Raw genomic sequence first — 21139 nt, forward strand, 5'->3', positions numbered from 1 at the left:
GGCCTGGAAGGATCCTACCACAGAAGAGGTTGGAGGAGGCTTTCCTAAGAGGAAGCAAAGAGAGGATAGTGTGAGTACATCAGCACGATGCAGGGATTTACAAGGTAAGAGACTGCCACATGTAGCAGGTCTCTGTTAAAGAAAGCGGTGTGCCTAAGTCTTTAGCCTTGCCCTGGGAGATCTCCAGTGAGTCAGTCAGGTAACCTGGTGAGAAGAAGCAGCCAGGTGGGCAGGTCAAGAGGCAGCCAGGTGGACTAGCATTTCCTGCAGTGGTAGAGCTGGGAAGGGTGTGTCTACAGGGGAGTTGGAGGTGCTCCAAGATGCAGTTCACAACATGTGCTACTTTTCTAAGGGACTGAGAGTTCCTAGCCTGTAAGGGGGTTTTGCTAAGCTAACAAGAGACTGTTGGTTTCCAAAAGAATAAACCATTTGGAGTTCTGCATAATAAATCAAGCTGAGCTGTACAGAGGGTCAAGTCAAGCTGTGCAGGAGGATAAAGTGGAGCTATATATAGGGAGGAAGTTGTCTCTGGTTTTGTTTGTTACTGTCAAGTTGGGCATCCCATAATTCCTAACCCCATCCAAGTTATTATCACCTCAATAAAACCACAAAAACAAAGTTCAAGGACTGCTTTCTGTGTCTGGATGAAAGTTGAAGATGCTATGTGCCTGGCTGTGCAGCAGTGGGGAACCCTGTCACTTGCAGCCCCTACAGGGGTTGTGCTACATTGCTATCAAAAAATATAAATAGTAAATATTGAAAATTTAGAAAACGCACAACACCTTGTACACTTATAATAAAAACAGCTACATTGTAAAAATGTGTACAGACGTCTGTATCATGCACTGATGGCTGCTGTGCTGTAGATAATTCTCAATTCCCCAAAACAGGGTTTAACATAGTCTACATCGCCGTCCATGGTGCATAAAGCGTCCCCTTATAATTTATCATACGCCACATTATTCTTGTCATCCATCATGTTTATGAATAGTGGCTGAAGATTATATAACAAACTGTGATTATGTGATGGGATCTACACAAGGCTTTACTCAGTATCTACTGTATATATACATTAAACCACAGAGGCTGTATGCAGCATATTTCAGGGCCATCTTACCGAATGGGCACGCTTGGCAGTTGTCTGGGGGCCCCACTTGCCAGGGGGGCCCCACCTGCTCAGTGACCCAGCCCCAGCCCCAGCCAAGCATTAGTCCCAATTCCCGTGTGCATCCCACCACCGAACTTAGCAGGTGACAAGCGCCTGTCAGCCCTGCGCTGCTGTCAGGCCACTTGGGCCGTGGAGGGGGAGCCCACGACTGCAGGAATGCCTCCATCGGAACAGGTACACACAGGAGAGTCGAGTCTGACTCCCGTCCGTCCGTGTGTGTGTTCACCGGACCCAGCCGCCCAACTTGGAAGCTTTCATTAGCCTGGCACTGCTGTATTATTAAATATCGCCTTATCGATCATTTGCATTTTTATTCTCTTGGTTGATTGTGTAGGCAGGGCCCCAGTGCACTGCATTGCCCGGGGGCCTTTAAGGCACTTACGATGGCACTGGCACATTTGCCTTGTGGGCGATCTTCTGTACAAAGTTCTTTCACCTTACCCACTTTGCTAAATTCTGGGTGGGTATGGGGGTATGTAAGAAGCTTTGATCATGGGGATCAGGCAGATATTGACCCTAAGGATGGTGCTAGGCTCAACACAACAACTAATAAGTCTCAATATTTAAAGTAGAACTATAGGCAAAACTTTTTTTTTCTTTTCATTTTGAATAGAGTAAGGGAGGGTATGTCAATTGTTTTTATTTGCCATCTGTGTCCCATTGGGGAAATTTCCCTTCACTTCCTGTCCCACAGCCAAAACAGGAAATCATTGCAAATTATGGGAATCCCTTCGGAACCCCAGGTCATTAGAACTAGTGTACCCATTGGAAGATTTCCCCTTTATTACATTTTTGGGAACAACACAAAATTTGGGATTTTCTTTCACTTTAATTTTTAATGACATTACAGGACAAATAGAGAAGGGAAACCTCCCTGATGGGGGCACAGACAGCAACCAGTCTCCAGTACCCATCTCCACTAAAAAAAGTTTTGCCTTTAGTTGCACTTTAAGTGTACCACATGTAGGTAACTTGTCACCCCTTGGGAGCTCTATAACTGGATCCTCATCAGTAAATCACAATGGGCTTACGGCATATTCAAGAGCATCCATTATGAGGGTACAGAAGCCATGTGCACTGTGTTTCGCCTATGAGTAATCTTCCCCACAAAACTCTTTCACCTTACCCACTTGGATAAATTGTCACTGTGGGCATGGGGTATGTAAGAGAGTTTGATCATAGGGATTAGACAGGTATTACTGTATGGCTGGTGAAAGGCCCAATACAGCATATAATAAGCCACAGTGGTCATGTACACCCCGTACAGGCAAGTTGTCACCCCCTAGGAGCCCTATTACTAGAACTTCATCATTAAATGGGCTTGACCGCACATTCAAAAGCATCCATCTTAACTGTACAGTGACCATAAATCTGCTGGTAGGTACATGGAATGGCTTAGCTGTGTTGGTATTATATACATCTTATTCACCATGGCTTATTCCATTACCGTTTACAAAGCAGACTGCATCTGTAACCTAATTGTGGGGAGGTAAAGGGAAGCTTGCAGCAGACATTTTGGGGTTTATTATAAAGGCAAATAGACTGTGCACTTTGCAAGTGAAGTTTTACCAAAGCTTAATAAATGGGGGGCAGCCCTGGTGACTTCCATCATCCAATCACGTGTAAGCAAAAATGCATTTGTTTTACAATTTTTTCTTGCATGTGATTGGCTTCAACTCATTTACTAAGCTCTGGAACTAACTGCACTTGCAAAGGGCACAGTCTATTTGCCTTTAGTAAATCCACCTCTGTGAGTTACACAGCAGGGCAGCAGTGCGCTCCTTTAACCTCCCTGGCGGTATGATTCTTTTGTATTTTAGGTGTTGAAAGCGGTACCATTATTTTGCATGTAATTCTTGTGAATGAGCAGCCCAAACCAACTGTATACATTTATTAGATATATTATATATATATATATGTATGTATACATATATTATGTATACATATATTATATATATATATATATATATATATATATACGTATTTATATATATATATATATATATATATATATATATATATAATGTATACAGTTGGTTTGGGCTGCTCATTCACAAGAATTACGTATATATATATATATATAGATATATATATATATATATATATATATATATATATAGTATATATATATATGTGTGTGTATATATATATATATATATACTGTATATATATATATATATTTACATAAAAAGTACAGTAAAACTGCAGGAAATGAATGGTATCAGTGTATTTTACATTTGAATTTGCCGCCGGTTCCACCCCCCCGGCGGACATCACGTCGCCGGAGACGGAAGCCGGGGCTCGCAGACGATCGGGAGGAAGCTCCGCCGCTGCATACCGCCTGCATTCTTCGCTGGATCCCGGAGAAAAGGTAAGTAAAACCTCTACCAGGATCCAGCGATCTTCCTAGCGCTACCCCGAGTGTGGCTCGGGGTTACCGCTTTTGGCTCTAAAATCTAACCCCGAGTCATGCTTGGGAATACCGCTAGGAAGGTTAAGAATAAATTGTATGCAACCTGCTTATTCAGATTTTGACTCTTAGATATCAGATTAGTAAGTGTAGCCATGCCCCCTGGGGAGCGGCTAAATGTAGACACATCCTCCTCACTTCGGTTGCCCTGAACGTTGTCCAACCCACTTGACACTATAGGTTCTGTCATTGTAAATGATTGAAGACTACCACAATTTGCAAATAAGAATTAGGTTTACTAATGTTTAGCTTGAGTTTAGAAAAATGCACAAACAGTATCAATAAAACAATTAATACAAGAGCATTAAAGCGGAGTTCCACCCGAAATTTATACTTACCTCCATCTTCTCGCTCCCGGTCACCTGAAAAACAAATGGATAATCGCAATTTTTTTTTTTTTTTCACTTACCTTTTAGAGAAAATATACTCACCTTACTTCCTTCTTCCTCCCCTCGGCGGGCCACGGCGATTCGTCACTTCCTGGCTTTTGCAGTGATTCCTGGGAGCTGAACGTCATCGCTCCCAGGAATCATTGCGCCTGCACCGGCCCCGACGTCAGTTCCGGGGCGCGCGCGTCATTCCCTTCTAAACAGCTTCTGGGCATGCCCAGAAGCTGTGGAGGGATGACGCGCGCGACCCGGAAGTGACGTCGGGGCCGGTGCAGTGCATCGTGGGACCGAAGAGGACCGAAGAGGACGCGGAAGAGGATCGTGCTGGCTTCAAGCTGCCCACACCTGAGATGGCAGCGCTGGACAAGACAATTTCAAGGTAAGTATTTCTCCTGAAAGGTAAGTGCAACCCGGGACAGATCAGAGGCTAGCCATTGTGGAATGTGCTAGCCCTGACTGTCCCGGGGGTATTTTTATAAAAAAATGTATAACTAGGGTGGAACTCCGCTTTAATGACAAATAGATCCTGAATCCCCAACCTGTTATTAAGTAGAGTTCAGCACTCAGGATCAAAATAACAATCCTAACATATATATTGATATATACTAAAGGATTAATGCTTTGTGATTTTGTAAATACACTATTTCTTAAGTGTAATGCAAGAGTGACCACAAACCAAGATTCAACAGTTTTTAAAGAATAACTCTGCTACTATTAACTCCGTAGTAGTACTAATATATCTGCACCAAGCTAACTATCAGAGTGCACTCTGAATAATCTCGGGGGCCCCCTTTACGCTAGATTGCAAGAGTCTCCTGGATGAGTGAGGCCTCACTAGTCTTCACCGGCAAGGGTGTCCTCGGCCAATCCAAAGAAAGTATTTGTAATCCACAGCAAAGGTGATTAATTAACTGTAATCCACACGGTAATAACCAGTAATTGTAATCCAAACAGAAAAGGGAGAAGATAGATTTCTGTACTCCGCAGTTGGCAGTCAATCTAGTACTCGGAAGGAGGGGCAAGGCCTTTTGATCCGCAGCGCACTATGCTGAGCTACAGTGTTCTGTGGCAATCGTTAGAATTAATATAGCTTAATGATTGCTGGAGTGTCAGGAGGCCTCCCCTCTTTTATGCTGTAACCCTACAGCAGTAAGGTAAGGGTGTAGTACACCCGGAAGAATTGCATTCTTATCTCATCACTGCCCACTGTTGGTGTTAAAGTCACCCCCCTGATTAGTTCACCTGTACCCCCCAGCGGGAATAGCACTCACAAGATCTCAACTTTACTCACGTTTATGAACATTTATGGTGTGATTCATACATTAAATATTTATAATTTATTTATGGACTGCCTTATTGCTTTCAGCCGATGATCATGTATTATTTATTAAATTCTTCTTACTAATTATCTATTTATTGGTGTCAGCCAGTCACCATTCACAGTATTGGCACTGAAGTCACATCATCTTTTATATTTTACTTATGGACTGTTTTATTGCTTTCAGCATATGATCAGTGCCATCTTAAGAGCCTTATAGGCCCCTGGGCAATGCAGTGCACTGGGGCCCACTGCCTACACAATCACGCACGAGAATAAAAATGCAAGGTAGTTGTCTCTTGTAGTATATATTGGTCCCTGTAATATGTATATAGTAAGGTATATACTCCAGGTATTAGTTGACTATAGACTATATACACATTACAGGGAACACTATATACTACAAGAGAGTACAACTACTACCTGGAGTATATACCTTACTATATACATATTACAGGGACCAATATATACTACAAGAGAGTACAGCTACTACCTGGAGTATATACCTTACTATATACATATTACAGGGACCAATATATACTACAAGAGAATACAACTACCTGGAGGATATACCTAACTATATACATATTACAGGGACCAATATATACTACAAGAGACAACTACCTGGAGGATATACCTTACTATATACATATTACAGGGACCAATATATACTACAAGAGACTCTTGTAGTATATAGTGTTCCATGTAATATGTATATAGTAAGGTATATACTCCAGGTAGTTGTCTCGTAGTATATATTGGTCCCTGTAATATGTATATAGTAAGGTATATACTCCAGGTAGTAGTTGTACTCTCTTGTAGTATATAGTGTTCCCTGTAATATGTATATAGACTATATACACATTACAGGGAACACTATACTACAAGAGAGTACAACTACTACCTGGAGGATATATACCTTACTATATACATATTACAGGGACCAATATATAGTAAGGTATATCCTCCAGGACAGGTAGTTGTCTGTCTCTTGTGTCGTCGATCATCATCATGCCATCATTGCCATGAGTTAAAAAAAAATATAATTTAATCAAGCAGCCTGGCAGCTGGGCTGGCTGCCTTACCTTTACAATGGCTGCACATGGAAGGAGGTGGGTGGAGGCGGAGGCGGAGCCAGTCTTCTAGGGTCGAGACGGGGGAGAGGAGGACGAGCCGACGAGGAGGAGGATCCTCCTCCTAGTCCTCCGCTGCGGCGCTGTGCATCCTGGATCTGCACTCTGCTCTACTAATGTCACTGGTTGCTAGATGCCGATCGGGCTGGCCTTAGCAACCAGTGTGCACTTCAGTGCAGACTCGAGCCACGGCCGCTGCCGGCAGGCGGAAAACAACAGGGGGGGCCCGGGCCGGCGGACAACGGAACGGGGGGCCCTAGACCACCAGGGGCCCCTTGGCAAGTGGGGCCCCCGGGCAACCGCCGGGCATGCCCAGTGGAAAAGACGGCCCTGCATATGATCCTGTATTATTTAGAAATTTTAATCATTTTTTATTATTATTTATTTCTTGGTGTCACTCAGTCACCACTGACAATATTGGCACTGTAGTCACCCTATATTAATCTGTAAGCACTATAAATTGCTATTTTGGATACCCACGGCACTTCAGTCACATTATATTTATATATAATCCAGGTATTACTTTGTATTATTATCACTTTACAGTGACAATTGTATAACCAACATTTGTTATATACTTACTGGATAAGCGCAGCTTCATTATCTTACTATCTTTGCTTTATATTCAGTTTCAGTTTCTTGGTTAGGCAGAACTAGGAGCTGCAGTTCTCCTCCTGTTTTCTGGTTAATTTTTGTTGTGATAGCGCAGGGGCCTCTCATATACCTGAACTTTTGCGCAAACCAAACAAAATACGCTTATTGCGATTTTTTCCCCCACAAATATGTAGCAGAATACAAATTGGCCTAAAAGGATGAAAATTTTTGATTTTTACATTTTTGTTTTTTTGGGAATGGTATATAGCAGAATGTGATAAATATTGTTTTTCTTTTTTTTTTTTTTCAGAATTGTTGCTCTTTTTTTGTTTATAGCGCAAAAGATAAAAATAAAATAAAAATCGCACAGGTGATCAAATGCCACCAAAAGCAAGCTTTGTTTGTGGGAAAAAAAAGGACGTTTTCCGGTAAAGTAACGCAGTGCCGATCGCAAAAAAATGGCCTGGTCATTAAGGGGGCAAATCCTTCCGGTCCAGAACTGGTTAAATGAGAAGCTCATTTGCCATTGTTGACTACTTCCCACAGAGCTCTAATTGGGAGACATTGTGTGAAAGTAGGACTGTTTAGTACCTGTCCTGAAGGAGTGACAAACATAATTAAAGGAAACCTGTCATTAATGTTATATCAATAATTGTCCTTCAACTGAGTACAGCAGTTTATTTGCCGATTACACTTTTTCTTTGCACCCTAGGCAGTGGCGGCTGGTGATCAAAAATTTTGGGGGGCGCAAACAGAAAAATGTAATAGGCATTGCTTTGCAGCAAAAAGCGCTGTAAAAAATTGTGTGACTTTGAGATCGCAAAAGTGTGAAAGGGGCCTTCAGTAATTAAGGTATAGTGTGCCCCCTTTCAATGCAGAGAGACCAGCGTGCACCCTTTCAATGCAGAGAGACCAGCGTGCCCCCTTTCAATGCACAGTGACTAGCGTGCTCCCTTTCAATGCACAGTGACCAGTGTGTCCCCTTTCAATGCACAGTGACCAGTGTGTCCCCTTTCAATGCACAGTGACCAGTGTGCCCCCTTCAATGCACAGTGACCAGCGTGCCCCCTTCAAAACAGTGACCAGCGTACATGCCCCCTTTCAATGCAGTGACCAGCGTACATGCCTCCTTTCAATGCAGTGACCAGCGTACATGCCCCCTTTCAATGCAGTGACCAGTGTACATGCCCCCTTTCAATGCAGTGACCAGTGTACATGCCCCCTTCAATGCAGTGACCAGTGTACATGCCCCCTTCAATGCAGTGACCAGCGTACATGCCCCCTTCAATGCAGTGACCAGCGTACATGCCCCCTTTCAATGCAGGGACCAGCGTACATACCCCCTTTCAATGCAGTGACCAGCGTACATGCCCCCTTTCAATGCAGTGACCAGTGTACATGCCCCCTTTCAATGCAGTGACCAGTGTACAGGCCCCCTTCAATGCAGTGACCAGCGTACATGCCCCCTTTCAATGTAGTGACCAGCGTACATGCCCCTTTCAATGTAGTGACCAGCGTACATGCCCCTTTCAATGTAGTGACCAGCGTACATGTCCCTTTCATATGCGTTTTCCCTTTTAATATGCGTATGAAATACATTTATAATAAAGTTTAACAGAAAGCATGTGAACACATGAAAGAAAAAATACTAAAATTAGCAGATGTGACAGCAATAAATACAAAAACTGTTGAAATGAATTATAAGTGGTTGACCAGATGGTACTTGACACCAGCTAAAACACACAATTATCAGGTCGGAATATCCCCACTTTACTGGGGAGAATGCGGCAATAGAGGAACAATGATTCATATCTGGTGGGAGTGTCCAAGGATACGGAGTTTCTGGGATGAGGTCATCCAGCTGATTAGAGAAATTGAGGGGGGGGGGGATGTAATAAAGGGGAAATCTTCCAATGGGTACACTAGTTCTAATGACCTGGGGGTCCCAAGGGATTCCCATTATTTGCATGGATTTTCTCTTGCTTCCTGTTTTGGCTGTGGGACAGGAAGTGAAGGTAAATTTCCCCAATGGGACACAGATGGCAAATAATAAATTGACATACCCTCCCTTACTCTTTTCAAAATGAAAAAAAAAAAAATTCCTATAGGGGAAATACAATGGTGAAAATAAAAAAGAAAGATTTTTAAAAAATATGGGGTAGATGGATAGATATTAGGGAATACAGGAAATATAAAGAGATCAGAGGAGAATGAAAGAAATTGGAGTTGGTGGAGGGAATGAGATAAAAAGAAAGAAAGAAGAAGAGAGGGAATAAAGGTAAACATGAAGGAGCTTGTGGGGGGGGGGGGGGGGAGTATGGGTTAGATCATTTGATAATTGTATTTGTTTCTTTTATGGGTACGTGAATATGTATTCTTGAGGTTTTTTTTTTTAAAGGAGAATCTAAGAGATTGTTGTAATAAAGGATGATTAATAAATTAATACAAATTTAAATAAATAAAAAAAAAAGTCAGGTCAAAAATTGCTTAGAGATTGCAGATATAAAATGCAGATTGCAGTTCCAACCTCTCAACGGTTTTCTTCCAAGCCCTCAATGGTTTTGGAGGCAGCCATCCTATAGTCACTAGAAGCTACAACTACTTTTGTATAGAGGTCCCAAGGCCCCTTATTAACTAACTCCCTCCATGGAAACGACTCTACCTACTCTACGAGCCTGGCGGTGGGGCCAGTGCTGTATCTGGGCCTAGGCCAACAAGGCCCAGGCCTAGGGCGGCACTTTGCAGGGGGGCAGCAAAAAGCTGCTCCCTGCACGAAAAAAAAAAAAAACAGCCTCCTCCTGGCAGGAAAAGGGCCCCGGCCGGCTTGCGCTACACTTTTTGTATAGTGCCAGTCTTATGTGGTGAATTGGGCTGGAGGGCAGGGTCCAGGAGGCAAATCAGTCTGGTACCCCCATAAAGCAGTCACACTGCTACCTGCCAGTATGATAATACCGCCCGGTCAGGACATTCGGACAGACCGCAGGCCGCTGACCACAACTGGCCTGATGTCCGCCAATGCTAATAAGTGTGGCACTGCAGCCAAATGCTCCACCTACTCTCCTCTACCCCCAGGCACTGATGGGCACTCATATGCTGCACTGACGGGCGCTAATAGGCTGTACTGATGGGCACTAATATGCTGCTTTGATGGCCACTGATGAGGCGGCAATGGTGGGTACTGATAAACTGCACTGATGGGCACTAATGAGGCGGCACTGATGGGCATTGATGAGGCTGCACTGATGGGCACTGATGAGGCTTAACTTATGGGAACTGATGAGGCTGCACTTATAGACTGTGGTTGTGGTTTACAGATGACAGGGCGGGTCATAAACAGGAAGGGGTATGGCCTTTACAGGAAGGGATGGGTCATATTTAAATTAGGGGGTGCACAAGATTAGTCAGGCCTAGGGCAGCACAAAACCTAAATACTGTACGTCACTGGGTGGGGCTTAGGCTGTAGGCAGCCACCTCGTACGTCCCTCTCCCTGCATACCCCGTTATGGAACAACCCCTCCCTACCTTAATTTTTTGCCATGCCAGACCCCAAAGGCTGGGCCAAATGTCAAATTAAAATTCTTTCACATACTGTGAATTTCCAGCTCATTTGTTTCCGGTACATACAGGTTTCACATGCCTTTATTTGTCAGTTTCCTTCTAGACAGCTAGATATGGAATGTTTTGAACTTGAATCGTTGCTTAGGTCAGATGATTTGGGAAAACCTATGTCTGTCATTTATGAGCATCTTCTAATGGAGTCCCTCCCGGACCTGTGATCCCTCAGACGGAAATGGCTGAGGGATATCCCGGATTTCGACGATGAAGATTGGACAGATATTTGGGAATCCCCTTTTATAAATCTGGTTTCCATACGCGATAGGCTGGTGCAATTCAAAATTCTGCACAGGGCCTAATATACACTGCATTGCCTCTATAGGCTAAACTCAGCTTCCTTTCTGGCCTGTTGGACATGTTCTCATCAGCTCAAAGATTTTATACACATCTTTTGGAACTGTCCAGCTATCTCACTGTATTGGGGAGAAGTTGTGAACGTATTTAATTGCAATGGTCATAGGCATTTGCACAGGGTGTGTCGGGTGTGCCTGGGCACACCCTAATCACCCTGTGTGGTGCCCAGGGCTTTTTTAATTCTAGAATAGGTGCAGGAACTCCCCCATTCTAAGTCACTTCATGTCTCTGCCCCCTACCCACCTCCGAGCACTGACCCTTGGTTACACCCCCCTACCCAGATCCCATTACAGCCCCTTTTGGAGAATATAGGGCCAAGTATCATTTTGTAGTATGGAATTTGGTAATGATAACAAGAAAAGCAATAAAATAGATCCCCCGCAGCCAGCCATAATGGACCCCCCCTCCAGCAACAATATACCCTCAGCAGCGACAATAGATCTCCCAGCAGCAAGCATCAATGCACTCTCCAGCAGTCAGCAATAGTAGACCCTTCCCTAAACAGTAGATGCCTTCCAGCAACAATTAACCCCCAGTAACAAATGATACCCCATCAGCAACAATAGATTGGCATACAAAAATAGATCCCCTCCAGCAACAATAGATCCCCCAGCAGCCAGCATCGGTAGACCCTCCAGCACACCCAAGAACCTTTTGCTATGGCATACATTCAGTGCTGGAGGTGCCAGGACTGCGTTCCCCACGTTCCCGCTGGAGAAAAAAGCCCTGGTGGTGTAAATTCCGCCTGTTTCCTGGTGCCCCCTGTCTCCCCTCTGCAGTGCTGCCAGCTTCCTTCCTCTCCTCTCCCACCTGCTGCTGCAGGGGATGTTTCAGGATGGATGAATGAATTAACACAGTGAGTGATCTGTACCGATCACTCCTGTGTTCATTCTTAACTGAAGCATAGTAAGCTATGTTTACTATGCTTCAGTTTGTGAATGAATAGGAAGCCACTCAGCACAGAGCATTTCCTTTTCGTTCACTGTCCAGGGCAGCTGAGGCTGCAGAGAAAGGTACTGGGGAAGCTCTGTCGTGAGTCCCTTTCTCTCTGTTTAGACTGTTGATCATTTACTCCAACAGGGCTCCTAAAAACATTGTAAAAAAAAAATAAAAAAATAATCGTATTGTAAAAAAAAAAAAAAACAAAAAAAAGTAAAAAACAAAATTAAAAAATAATAAAAATAAAAACTACTGACACCACCCACTGCTCTACTGACATCAATCTCTGCTCCACTGACACCGTCCACTGCTCTGCTGATATACACGCATGTGTGTTTGTGCTCTGGGGTGCACACCCCAATGCAATGAGCTGCACACACTAATGGCAGTGGTTGGTACCTCCTTTGCTCATTTCTTTAGAATTTGTTTAGTGGGCCTGGAGGATGACCTTGTCCCCACCACAGTGGAAAAGACCCTACTTGGGTTACTCCTGTTTTATGCCAGGAAGGCAATTACCTTGTCTTGAAAGAAATCATCTCCCCCTTCAACCCAATTCTGACAACAACTAGTGAACTCCACCTTACCTATGTTCAAAGACACATGTAGCACTGCCCCCTTAAGGACTGCTGTATATCACACTTACGGGTCCCCCTGGGTTACCGTTAGCAATACTGGCATTTACAATTTAATACTTTACTTCTTGGCTCAGTCAATGATCAGTCCAGGTGTATGTAGTTGTTTTTGGTGTTTTATTTAAATTAGGGGTGGGAGAAGGGAATAGTGAGATACTCCAAATATCTATTTGCAAGATGGAGGACTTCTAATTCTTGATACAGTCAGGCTGTTGATTCACCCTGCCACTTAGGTGAATTTGGGATTAAGTCTCTATCCAGATGACTTGATGAACTAAATTCTCTTCAGGACACTATCCTAGCTTCGTCTTTCTTGACCACTGACACCCGTCCTCTAACTATCCTACTCCGGGATGGCCCCCCTCAGGTCATGCCCCTAGACATGATCCCCTGTACTCATGATACTGTTTTTCTAGGGTCTCTCCCCAGTGTCCCCCCCCCCCCCTTAGACTCTGGGTTCAGCTCCGTTCCCATGTCCCACAGGACGACCTCTTGATGCCACATGCCACTGCTACAGAGGAGGAGACAGCCGCCACCCTCCCTCCGGGACTCTGCTCACCAGCCAAAGACCCCGCAGCACATGTGCTCCTAGTTTTTATACAGTATCCCAGAATGCGATGAAACAGCCAGTCTCTGCCAATCACCACTACTGTATCTATGCCTATGTACCCATTGGTCAGGTTTCCTCCCACTGTCCAACATGCTTCCCTATTGGACCAGTGGGAACCACTCTCTAGACCCAATGAATCACATACTGAGCAGACCTGACTTTCAGATCCTGCACTCTGGTAGGAAGAAAGCAATATAGATTTGCCTGCTGCTCCTCTGATAGGCAGACAGAGCCAAAAACGATATTCTCTCACTAGCACCTACCCAGGAGGGTGCTACACACATATGCTAACAGGGGCTGTCCTAAAAAAAATTGATATAGTGTGGACAAGGTGGATAGAAGATGCTACCACTGCTTCCATGCCTGACTTGCTTTAATCCGGTCTGATTAGTTTTATATATTACTGTTAGCCTCAAAGTCGGGGTAGTATCCCTACCCATATGATGGTCCCTTGATTATTTGGGATTATGCTCAGTTGTAAGATTTCGGTATATTATGCATCCTTTTTTTTTTGTTAGTGCCACACACCTACACACGCAAGTTGTTTTTGTTAGGTTGTTCTCAATTTTAATTTTTTTTAGTTTGGCACCAAGTGCCTCAACACTTTTTTTTAACAGGTTGTTGCTCCCCGCGTATGCTGCATCACTGAAGTGACTTCTGTTTGTGTACTGCGGCGGTCAGCCCCTCACAGGCAGAGTGACGTATCGGTACGTCACTAGCCTGTGAGGCTCTGGGGAGCGAGCGCGCGCCGCCAGCGGCGCACTCCCGCGCGGTCACGGACCCCCCCGCGCGTGTGACCGGCGGACCCGATGTCCCCCGGTCACTCAGCGATCGTCGGGGGAGAGGGAGAAAGGCAGGCGGCTTGTGTAAATAAGCAGCCTGTCGTTCTCCCCTGTGTAGAAACAATGATCATACGGTTCTACTATGTAGGACCGTTGATCATTGTTCCTACAGCTCAAGCCACAGCCAATCACAGTTAGAATCACGCCCCTAGGGACACACACAGCCCCTCCCTCTCAAATAAAGTTAACCCCTTCACTGCCAGTGTAATTTTACAGTAACAGTGCATATGTATAGCACTGATTACTGTACTAATGTCACTGGTAACCCCAAAAGTGTCAAAAATGTCAGTCAAGGGTCCGATCTGTCCGCTGCAATGTCGCAGTACCGCAAAAAAAATCGCAGATCGCCGCCATTACACGTTAAAAAAAAAAACAACAAAAATGACAAAAATCTTTCCCTTTGTTAGTAAACGTGATAACTTTTGCGCAAACCAATCAAAATACGCTTTTTGCGATTTTTTTTTACCAAACATATGTAGCATAAAACAAATTGGCCGAAAATGTTAAAAAATTTTGATTTTTAAATTTTTTTGGGGGGGAATTTCATATAAAAAAATATGAAAAATATTGTTATTTTTGCAAAATTAACGCTCTTTTTTTATTTATAGCGCATGATCAAAAAATCGCACAGGTGATCAAATACCACCAAAAGAAAGCTCTGTTTGTGGGAAAAAAAGGACGTCAAATTCGTTTAGGTACAGCGTCGCACGACCGCGCAATTGTCTGTTAAAGTCACGCAGTGCTGAATTGCAAAATACCCTCTGGTCTTTCAGCAGCCAAATCCTCCGGGGCTTAAGTGGTTAAGTACACTCACTTTATGTACACTCGCGAGTACGGACACAGCCTGGTCAGCTTGGCATGGCACTACTCCCGGTTTTTAACATTGGCATCTGTGGGAAATCTAGGTCAGCTTGACATGGCACTGCTCCCAAACCATAAGTGACAGGGATACCAAACTTAGAGAGCACTGAGAGGGGACCCAGGACTACAACATATCCTATTTGTGGCCGGCCAGCTTGCCTCGGTAATCTACCATGTCATAGTCCTGGATCCCCTTAACATGCTCCCTAAACTTGGTGTCCTTGTCACTTATGGTTTGGGAGCAGTGCCATGTCAAGCTGACCAAGATTTCCTATGGAGCTAGTGTATTGACATGCATTGAGAAATGAAAAAAGGTATTGCTTCACTTTAGGTACATTTTCGTTTTACATACATGCCCTGGTCCCATTGTGTACTTAAAAGTGGGGTATGCCTGTAATATGAGGTCAAATCTAAACACTTTCAATTTGTATGCAATCAGGCAGGTCCCTGCACTTCATAGTTGAAGGTAAATCTAAAGAAAATCTAACAACAAAAGTTGTATAGTGTGTATCCAGCTTTAGGCCTCGTTCATGTGAGCTTTCCATTCAGCTTCGCCTGTCAGTTGGACCTGATTGGAAGCTCTATGTAAATCTATAGGCAGGCCGGCAGGTGTAAGCAAATGTACATCTGTTTACATCCACTGAGTCCATGCGGGTGTGGGAAAAAACAGAAAACCTCTGCATCCTTATTTGAATTTTCGGACTCAAACATGAGGGATTGTAGGTAGTTGGATGCAAACTGACGCAAGTCCCATTTGGAGAGGTTTCTCATTGGCAAAATTTTGATGAGCGTGGGGCTTATCAAAATTATGACAATGGGAAACCCCTCCAAATGGGACTTGCGTCAGTTTGCATCCAACTACCTACAATCCCTCATGTTTAAGTCTAAAAATTCAAATAAAGATGCAAATAAGGGGCCCAGCGACTTTTCTACTGTCATTGATCTTAACCATTTGCCGACCCGCCCACAGTAATTTTACTTGACTCTTGATTTGATATGTCAACAGCAACCTACTGTACTTGTTTTGTCTTATCTTCATGTAGCACCCTCCTAGGTAGGTGCTAGTGAGAAAGTATAATTTGAGCTCTGTCTGCTTACTAGAAGAACTGCAGGTAAATCCATATTTTTCTTTGCCTACCCGAGAGCAGGATCTGTTAGTGAGGTCTGCTCATTGTGCTCAGGATGCAACTCATTCTCTCTGGAGAGTGTTTCACACTGGTCCAATAGGAAGGCATATTGGACAGTGGGAGGAAACCTGACGAATGGGTGCACAGGCTTTTGATACAGCCCTAGAGATTTGTCAGAGGAAAGGTGCCTCAGGGCATACTGGGCTACTGTATAAAAGCCAGGAGCACATGTGTTTGAGGTCTTTCGTCTGGATAGCAGAGGCCCGGAGGGAGAGGGGCGGCTGCCTTCTCCTCTGTAGAGGTGCCATGCGGCCTCAGGGGGTCATCCTGAGGGCCTTGAGAGTAGCAGTAAGAAACTGAATCCGGAGGTCCAGAGAAGCTGACTGAGAGGGGAGACACTGGAGGATCTGTCTCTGCAGTACAGTGAGTACAGAATCTCGTGTCAAGGGGCCTGACCTGAGGGGGGCCACCCCTGCTCCTAGGATAGTCAGTGGATGGGTGACAGTTGAGAGGGGATGCTAGTGAGAGTGTCCTGAAGATAAGTTATCAAGTCGTCTTGTCAGAGAGTAAAGAGCAAGAGACTTAACCCTTTCTACACAGTGTGGATTAAGCAGCCTAGCTGTTTTCAATTAACATAGAATGCCTGAAGATAGAAGTCCTCAACTAATGTGAATAGTTTAACTGGAGTATCCCACTATTCTCTTCTGTTGTCCCAGATCCAAATAAACACCAAAAAAATCAACACCCCTATTTGTGTGATAAGCCATCAGGAGCAAGGAGGGATCTATGGACTATATCTCACGGTAACCGTGTGCTGGTAATCAGGGGAGCCTGTCAAGTCACTATTCAGCAGGCCCTGCGGGGACAGTGCTACATTCACATGCACACACATTTTCTTAATTTATAACGCCTCAATAGCCCCTCAGGTCTCATATCAGTCTCGTTGGCTGTTACAACTAGTGTTAAGATACTGCTTAATGTCCTTCTGACTTCCTGTCATGGGGAGGGGAGGGGAGGTTAGGTAAAATCTCCCCAGTGGGGACACTGACAGTTTCCAACCCCTTTACCACACTATCCAAAACAAAAATAATATATTTGCTAAAGATAAGCTATAATGTGACCAGGTCTTGATATTTTATTGCCTATACTGGTAGTAAAATAAATGCATGCATAAATACCTATAAACCTTGGGTAGTCAGAAAGAAAGTTGTATGTAAGTGTAGGTACCCCCTGGTACCATCATCTACATTTTACATAATACCTTCACAACAGGTTCACTTAAAAGAAAAAAAAAGCCCAATTGAAAGACCAATAGGTTCTTGAAATTTTTTTTTCCAGACCTAGTTAACAACTCAATTTGTTTTTTATGAGTGCTCATCTGATACTGATTTACTATCAGCGTCTCTATAGGCCTCTAGAGTGAGGGCAGAGGAACCAGAGCCCACCCAGGGTCTACCCATCTTACCGTGCACTTCCTCCCCAGCAACTGGAACACCTTCTGGTTCTCCTTCTCCAAAAGAAGGACAGAAGAGACATTTTCCTGGGTGCGGCCCGTAGGCTTAGTCGCTCCTCTGCTCATGGCTGGACTTTGTCTCTTGTTGTGAGTGTCAAGTCACAGAAAAAGGGAACTTCCGCACAAAAAGTAGATTAAGGCAGAACGGAAGCTGAAAACCACCAGCAATAAAAAGGGCTTACTAAGTGCAGAAGGAGGGGAAGTTACACAAATTCAGCAATGAACCACCACGTACATGTCTTTGTATAGATCAGGTGAGACACTGTAATTTCTTAAAGATGCCTCGGCTGCCAAACTGGGCTTATTTAATAACATGGTGAAGCTCCTTAACTGATTTTAGCTAATCAAATATTTTTTGGGTTTATTGTTTTTAGAAAAGAGCTCAAAAACAAAAATCCTGGAGGTTTTAAAAATCCTTTTTGTTCAGCTATAAAATGTAAATACAGCCAACATAACTGAAGAGAAAAAGGCTTCCAATAGATGAACCTCACCTTAGCGCTTGCTGTATATGAGCTGTTTAAAGTGCTCCTATTGTGATTATGTGCAATAATTGCCAATAAGTATGTAAACCATTATCTGTGCAAATTAATTGTCCTTATATGCCGTGCAACTTGTGTAAAATCAACGTATCACAAATATATATGAGTGCAAATGGCGCAAGGTATGTGCAATAAAAAAAAAAAAAGGAAAATGTGCCATTATGCAGTGTGTGCATACAACATATCACAAATGTGCAACACAATATAATATAAATCCACAATATTCCACAAATGAAGGTGCTCTATGTGCAATAATTATAAGGTGCTTGAATATTCTGTCCTTGCACACTGTGCAATACCAAAAGTTAAGGATGGGATGTGCTTAAATATGGAAACAAAGATACAAATGTCCAAATAAACAGTTTGTGACATAAAGTGCTGGTGCCTGGGATGTGCTTAGGATGTGTCGGTGATGCTCAGCTTGCTGCTGGGTTACCACTTTTACACAATGAGTGATCCACATGTGTATAGATAAAATCTATCTTAAGGCAGATGTGGGTTATATCTGACAGTACAGCCTTTACCGCTTTTTGTGGCTACCCCCACTAGGTGCAGTGAAGCAGATCCGATTCAGCAGGCTGGCCTGATGTTGCCGGTGTCCTGGCTGTGGATTCCTCCCATGGCGTCATGCAAAAAAAGAGGTACTCCACATAGTGTAATTCCTCAATAAAAGTTTATTAAGCCTTCTGATGCGTACATGGATAGGCATAAAAGTTTACATAAAAAGATAAAATATCCTGGTAAGTTTTTCCAAAAGAAAAGCACGTGGCCTTCACAGTGTGTGTGAGCAGTGACTGACCGCGGTACTATGAGTACCTCTTCCGGTTTGCGTTCCACTGGCCACGTGATGGCACTGCGTGCATTCCAACTTACGCGTTTTGTCAGCCCGCTGACGAAATGCGTAAAGATCTCTGAGGGCGAAAGAAATCTGCCCCAATCCTCTAAGGGCATTGCACCGCGTACTAGGCGGGGGGCTTCCCTTACTGCTCACAAACATCTTTTTTTTCGTGCCTCCGGGTCACAAGAGAAAGGTAAACCGTTTAGGTTTTCTGGGGGTTCCAAGAAGCCATGCTCAGGAAAATCTAAGTCCGGCCAATCTGGACCTAAAGACAAGTCCTCGGCTGCATGATAGGGTACCCTCACCCGAGTCTGGGGTGGGGGGACATCTTTGATTCTTTCAGGAACCCTGGACCTCCTTGATTCAGGACAAATTGGTTCATGCATTGATCCGATTAGGATACAAGATCGAATTCCGGTCTTCCGTCGGACAGGTTCTTCCCATCCAATCTTCAATTATGCCCAGCCCGGTTAAGGGACTTGCGAGGGGCGGTACACGACTTGCTGTCACAAGGAGTGATTGTGCCGGTTCCCGCTCAGGAACATTTTCAGGGGTTTTATTCAAACCTGTTCACCGTGGCCAGAAAAGAAGGCAATGCCCCATCCTGGATCTAAAGGCCCTGAACCGCTTTGTGCGGGTACAGAGGTTTTGGATTGAGTCCATCTGCGCGGTAGTAGCGTCTCTGCATTAGGGAGATTTCTTAGCCTCCATAGATATCAAGGACGTATGTCTACACATCCCTATCTACACTGGACACCAGCGGTTTCTTCGCTTTGCAGTAGCAGAGGAGCTTTATCAATTTGTGGTGTTGCCCTTGGTCTCGCCTCCGCTCCTAGAGTGCTGCGCCGGCGGGGGATTGCGGTACTGGGGTACCTGGACGATCTCCTGTTTAGAACGGACTCTCATTCAGCCTTGTTGGGGATCTGAAAATCACGATCAGAACTCTTCAGAAGTTTGGTTGGAACATCAATTTCAAGAAATCCACGCTGACTCCGGTTCTGAGACAGGATTATCTGGGCCTGACTCTGGATTCAGCCTTGGTAAGGGTTTTTCTTCCCCTGGACAAGCTACACAAGTTTCGGGGGGCGATTCAGTTGTTGTTGGACAACAATCTGTCCTCTCTACGAGTTTGCATGCAAGCCTTGGGTCTGATGGTATCGACCTTTGAGGCGGTTCTGTTTGCTCAGTCCCTTACAAGGCCTTTGCAAAGGGAGATTCTGGTAAAATGGAACAAGGATCCAAAGTCCTTGGATTCTGTGATTCGTTTGAGCAACAACACAAAATCTGCTCTGTTGTGGTGGATTCAGTCTCCAGCACTGTGCCAGGGCAAGTCCCTCCTTCCGTTGTTTTGGATAGTGGTAACCACGGACACCAGCCTGCTGGGCTAGGGAAGCTCTGTACCCAGGGCACCTGGACGATGGAATAGTCAAAACTTTCGATAAATGTTTTTGTAGCTCAGAGCGATACAGCTTTGTCTGAGTCATTGGACGACTCATCTGCAAGGTTGTCCGGTTCGGATTCAATCAGACAACACCACGGCTGTGGCTTACATCAATCACCAGGGGGGCACCAAGAGTGTCTTGGTGGTCAAGGAGGTGACCAGGATTCTGGCCTGGGCGGAAAGCTTTGTTTCAGCCCTCTCTGCTGTACACATTCCAGGTGTGGAAAACTGGCAGGCGGATTACCTGAGTCGTCAGGTGTTGGATCAAGGGGAGTGGTCCCTACACCTGGAGGTGTTTCGCCTCCTGTGTGTTTGCCTCTCGCCTCAACAAGAAGGTGTAGAGATTCGTAGCCAGGTCTCGAGATCCTCTGGTCAACACCACAGACGCACTGGTGGCTGATTTATGCATTTCGCCTATTGAAACTCCTGCCAAAGCTTCTGCGCAGGATAGAGGTGGAAAACATTCCGGTCATACTGGTGGCTCCAGACTGGCCTCGCTGGTCTTGGTACGCAGACCTAATAAGGCTGGTCGCCGATACCCCTTGGAGACTTCCTCTAAGGGAAGATCTACTGTCTCAAGGTCTGATCTTCCATCCTGCTTTACAGTCGCTGGCTTTAACATCATGGCTGTTGAAAGTCAGGTGTTGAGAGATAGGGGTCTTTCTGACTCTGTGATTCCTACACTTTCGAAGGCTAGGAAGTCAACTTCCAGGAAGATCTACAATCGTACGTGGAAATCGTACATTTCATGGTGTG

General features: G+C 44.5%; 1 protein-coding gene across 1 annotated transcript in view; it reads right to left on the reverse strand.

The window, feature by feature from the left end:
- Positions 1-17695, reverse strand: part of WAS (WASP actin nucleation promoting factor) — a 52033-nt gene extending 34338 nt beyond the window's left edge. Inside the window, exon 1 of the mRNA XM_082263790.1 lies at positions 17518-17695. Coding sequence (XP_082119916.1) covers positions 17518-17631 — 114 coding nt within the window. The 5' untranslated portion in view covers positions 17632-17695. The remainder of the gene's footprint in view (positions 1-17517) is intronic.
- Between the last annotated feature and the right edge of the window lie 3444 nt (positions 17696-21139).

Source organism: Pelophylax lessonae (assembly GCF_965119305.1).
Source record: "Pelophylax lessonae genome assembly, chromosome: 7".
Lineage (NCBI taxonomy): Eukaryota > Metazoa > Chordata > Amphibia > Anura > Ranidae > Pelophylax > Pelophylax lessonae.